This window comes from Cupressus sempervirens, chromosome 11 (assembly GCF_028749045.1).
Source record: "Cupressus sempervirens isolate cs-2001-9-10 chromosome 11, ASM2874904v1, whole genome shotgun sequence".
Classification (NCBI taxonomy): Eukaryota; Viridiplantae; Streptophyta; class Pinopsida; order Cupressales; family Cupressaceae; genus Cupressus; species Cupressus sempervirens.
In genome coordinates, this window is record NC_143128.1 from 756,308,635 (window position 1) to 756,314,292 (window position 5,658).

General features: G+C 33.3%; 1 protein-coding gene across 1 annotated transcript; it reads right to left on the bottom strand.

Annotated features, from left to right (window-relative positions):
- Window positions 1-3,045: 3,045 nt before the first annotated feature.
- On the bottom strand, window positions 3,046-4,044 carry LOC149531804 (uncharacterized). Its single transcript, XM_089808399.1, has one exon. It carries the CDS (start codon window positions 4,042-4,044, stop codon window positions 3,046-3,048), a length of 999 nt encoding a protein of 332 aa, XP_089664525.1.
- Window positions 4,045-5,658: the final 1,614 nt, after the last annotated feature.

Consider the following 5,658-nt stretch of genomic DNA (forward strand, 5'->3'; position numbering starts at 1 on the left):
ATTTTACATTACATGATTCTTGAGGTCAATTAATGTCAATTCATTCAACACAAAACATTAGCCTCTACCTAGGTAGGCAAAACTAATAATACCTCTTAATAAGTCATCTTCCACACCTTCCCAATGCTATCTAATATTAGCATTGCAGTCATTAATGGCATTGCAAAGGACATCCTAAGCATCTTTACTCATCGTCTTTATCTCTAGAACCACAACAAGAGAGTCCATTATTATAAGACAGAACGTATATGTATATCAACATTCATGTCTTGTTGGTTAGTGTCTTGCCCTATTCTATCTCTTCCTTTTCTCGACCACAAAAAATTATCATGGGAAAAAGAAACTTATACAAAGCTAAAATGCATAGAGGAAACTATTGAATAAGCATAATATAGTAATAAATAACTACAACATACATATTTAATCATGCCTACCCAAAATCAAGAAAATAGACTAGCACACAAATCCAAAGCTTATAGCTCAAATTAAGTTGACTATTGGGGATTGAAACTCTTTGAAAACCTAATTAATCTCTTATCTATAACCTCTTAGAAAAAGGCTACAGTGTTTGAGAATATCTAACATTAATACCACAATGCTCAGAAGCCACAAAGAAATGAATATTTGTGAAAATAATATAAAAACATTGGCCATAGTCCTACATGCACATAACATGTGGAGAGACATATTTCTTCCAACAAGTCACCACCACCATGACATGTGTATATAGAGCTCTTATGCCACCACATTGGAAGAGCACAAGCCACTACTCTACAAAATATATCTACATGTTAAATGATTCCTAGTATGTGTACTTTTAGACATATGTCCAAATGTTGCTAGATAAATTTTCCTAATTTTTAGGTAGGACTAATAATATATGAAGAACTTCTGTAGAAGTCATATGCTAAATGGATATTTGATTGCAGCAAAAATAAATATGAAACATGAGATGGAAATATTCATTTACGATTTGTTTGAGCATCTTGTGTGCATCTCATAGTTTTAGGCACATGGTGTCACATCTAAAATAAATGTTATATGCATTATCACATATCTATTCTTGAGGAGGAAACTTTGAGCCTAAGTACATGTAAAGATCACAAGTCTTAGTGGAAGAAGTGTGTCCAAATTTGGCTCTCCTATCATCCAATGCAAAGATACTAAGATAGGGATTTCTTCTCTTGCACACATGCATAGATGTATTTGCACAAATTCATATGGTTTATTTCATGCTATGATTGGAAGTGGTAAAGAAAAGGTAAATATAGTGGGTGCCTTGTTTTATAGTATGATGTGCATTTAGATATGGAGAAGGTGGAGTCATGATAACCACCAATAATTGCATCATGTAACTTCAAACAATAATTTAATATGGTTATTGAAAATAACACTAACAATTCCACTATGTTGGAAATCTATATAGTTATATGTTTATTAATATTATTAAAAATGTTTTCTGTTTTTGTGCTATATTTTACCACCATTTCTTTTATTTTCATTTGGATAGGATTTTAAATCTTCACTTGTTTGAGGTTTTTGTTGTGCCTTCATCTATATTTAATATATGTAAAGTTTTTTCTTAAGTTAAAAAAAAATTATGCCTTTGTTTCTATTATTGTTTGGGAAGAATTGGTGATCTTATCATAGTTATCAATCCCACTTTCCTTCTAAAGTGAGAATCTATTCCTATAACAATTATCAGTGGCTTGAACAAATGCCATATGGAAGTAGCTAATGTACCTTTATCCATTTTGGGTCTTTCTAATAGCTCTTTGAATAATCAACTAGATAGACTTGATTTTCTCTTAGTTGGAGGTCATGTACCCTATTGTATTGGGAAGTTGAAGGATTGTGATATTAGGTATATCTCCCCTTCTATGCTAGACTTAGGTCCCTTGATGCAACATTAATATTCTTTTAGCTTATTTGAACCTCATCATTCCTAGTAGATTTGTTAGTTCATTATTCACCTTTACATATGTTATAACTAGAAGATTAAAATTATTAAATTAAGATAATTAGTCTTTGGGTCATACCCTTAGTGTTAGACGATTAAGCCTCATTTATTGATCTTTATATCTAATTTTTTGTAGCTTCATTTTGTTAACTATTTGATGGGGCTTTTCATTGGGTTGTGCTTTTTTGGTTGTAGATAAAAAAAAAGTTATTGTACTGGTTTCTAGGGTCCTTTAAAAACTTATTTTAGCTCTAGTTCTTATGAGATGAGATAATAAGTTTATCATTTAGAATAATATTTTTCACTAGTTCTTTACTATACTCTAAAACTCATTGAGTCTTGATAGTTTTACAGCTCATGAGACTTTCCCAATTTTACTTGAAGTTTGTTTTTATTATAATAGATCTAGATTCTTTTAGTGCTTTTCTAAGGAAAACATCTCTCTTTTTAAATGAACTGTATTTGTACCTGACTTGTGTACTATTTATTAATACAACTAAACCAACATTAAAGATAGCAACAAAATATTAACTTTGAGAGAGAGAGAGAGAGGATTATATTAATCTATTCTTCATTACGTTAAATCAAATGCCTTAACCCGGACAATTAGATATATATTTCCTCTATCTATAAGATAATATCTAAGAAACTTCCTATTTTGAAACTATTACTCAATTCGAAACATTCTTATTCTCTATAATAGCCTTTGTGCCATGACATCTCAAGCTATATAAGAACACCATAGAGAAGCACAAGGCTCTATAATAGATTTAGGCCTATCATGTGCTTATCTAATGAAAATGTTATGTTCCTTTTGAAATAATTCTAGTTATAACTATTTTTAAAAATCAATTAAACAAACATTAAAGAAATAATAACTACAACTTTAACATAAAACAATAGAAAAAATAATAAATAGATTTATATTTAACTTTTGACCTCTTCATATAAGATACAATCTAGGAAACTCCCTATTTTGAAAACATTCCTCAAACTAAAGTATCAAGTTGTTTAGCCCTAGAGTTTTATGTAAAACTGGTATAAGCAATAACTTAAACAATCTATCTTATTTCTCCCAACATCCTCTATGGGCCAGACATCTCGAACTTCATAGGGGGACCATCGAGAAGCAGATAGCCTCCATTATACATCTCCAAATGTTTGGACAGAGTCAACTTATCTATGTCCTCATGCTGAGAGGATTTGCAGACAAAGTAAAGAACAGCCTGTGTGAGAAGCCACACCAAATCAACAACACACTGCAACACCACCACCGCGGCAATAACTCCCACGCTCATCGCCTCCTCCTTCTCGCCATACATTGAATAGCTCTGAAAACCACTAATAACGCCCACAGGCAGCGCATACAGAACATACAGCGTCAACGCCGTATCCCTCTTTCCTCTCATAACTTGTTTGCTCTTCTTCAAGGCGTCCAATCCCTGTCTATGCTCCACAACACACACCACGCTGGCAAGTTCCCACACCGTGGCTATGTACACGTGGAAGAATAGAGCAACGATGACAATAAAAACGACCCCAAAAACGGCCCACGTCTTAAGTCCAACCACTCCAAATAATAAAAACCAGCAAAACAGCCCCCCCGCTAGGGCCAAATTGTATAGAAACATAACGAGGAAAACCCAGAGAAAAGTGACAGCGAGGCGCTTCCATACTTTGGGCACGATGCTCATAACCTTTGTGTAACACAATTCTTTCTCCGCGTAGATGCATGCCACCGTGTACACCACTGCTGACCTGGACAACAACGAGAATGCAAAAACTAGGGTTGCATACAGCGTTGTCAGCACTAGAAACTCCGCAATCTGTGTGTGCAAGCTGTGGCGGACGCTTTCTGCTGCAGGGCTGCCGGCTTCTATGCCGAGTAAGACGTTGCTCATCATTATTTTGTTGAGGAGGGAGGCTGAGAATAAAGTGTGGCCATGGATTACAAAGGAGAGAGGAAGCAGTAATGTCAGGGCAATGGCTCCCAGGAGCTTCGCCTTACGTCGTACAATTTTCAATGCCTCTCCAATGATTCCAAAGGCGTCCAGGAAATGGAAATCTTCCCCTTCTCTATCCATCTCTAGAAAACTTAGAAATTTTGTATCTGAGAAATTTGGTTCTACTCTGAAAGGACAATGTGGACGTCATTTAAATAGTGTTAGGGAGCAGGTGAAGGTCATGCGTGGAGAAAGAATCAAATTGACTGTGTCAATTGCAGAAATCAAAAAAATCAAATTGACTGTGTCAATTGCAGAAATCAAAAAAATCACCTGTCACTGGAATTTATTTATTTATTTTGATGGAGGGTTCAGATTTATGATGAAGTCAGTGAGTTGTCTATCAGCTAAGGTAACATTTAAGGACTCCATCAGGGGTTCACTCTTGCTTGAAACCTCTTCGACAGAATTTACTATGCCAAAATCACTTGGAATGTGGTCCCCACCTCATCCCTTATGACTGAGAAGACATGATCTCTGATAGACTGTTTATGAATCATTCAACTTCACCAGTAAACTCAATATCACTTGATAGTAACTCTAAACATTCACTAGATCTACATTAACTTCTCTTAATCTTATATTTATGACCTGGTAAACTGGCGGGGAGTGAGGCCTACTCTTAATACGTCAGACCTTTCCTATCTGTTATAGGTATATTACGATTTTCTAGGGTTTCTAGAAAACAAGAACACACATTTTTCGCTTTTTTATAGGCAGGTCAGACATTATTTACATGGAAATACCTAGGGTTTGAAAAAGATCTTTTTATTAAATGGAATTATGCTACGTCAATGTTCATTTAACTTTAATTTTTGGGCAGCATTACGGGTTTTGACCTTGTCCAAAGTTGACCTAACTGTTGTGAGATTGAAAATGTTGTTTCCTTTTTAAAATGGAGACTAAAACTTTTCTTTTATATATTCAGAGCTCAAAATATATTTTACTTTAGGTTTTATTTGAGTTGTATTAATTTTTTTTTAAAGATTAAAAATTAAAACAATAGTTTTTTATTGTAAATTCTAATATAAATTTATCATACAGGTTGGAAGAAGTGATTAATTAGTTTAAGACATTTAAGAAAGTTTGAAGAGTAGTTTAGAATTTGTAAATTTATATTAATTTTTTATTGTCTATTTTTATATTAAAAAGATTGAATAAGTTAATGGGTCTTTAGTTTATTGAGAAAGTCTAATGGTTTTGAATGAGTCTATTAGGAATCAAGTCTTATTGAGTGCACAAACTCTCACATCGTAAGATAAGGGATGATATCACAATTGAGCTAAAAGTTTTGTATAGAACTAAAACAAACAAATCCTTACTCTTTAAAATAAATAAACTTAACATTAGAATGCCCCATACAACGCTTACTAACATATTACTTAAATATATATTTTACTAGTTTAGGCTAATACTTATTTTACAATTATAAATTGTTCGGTACATTTTTTGTCTATAGTTTGGGTTTGCAATGACATTATGTTGGCTATTTAAAGATTTAAACATGAAAGATCTAAAATGAAATAGTTTCTAGAATAAATGACACACCCACAACCAAAACTTGTACTACCTGAAAAAAAGCCAACATAAAAAACTAGAACAAACTAAAACACTAACAGTCTATCTAGAACACATAAAAAAGAGACAACACACAAGTGAAAGAAGCTAAACTAACTCTTCCACCTTATCTTTCAC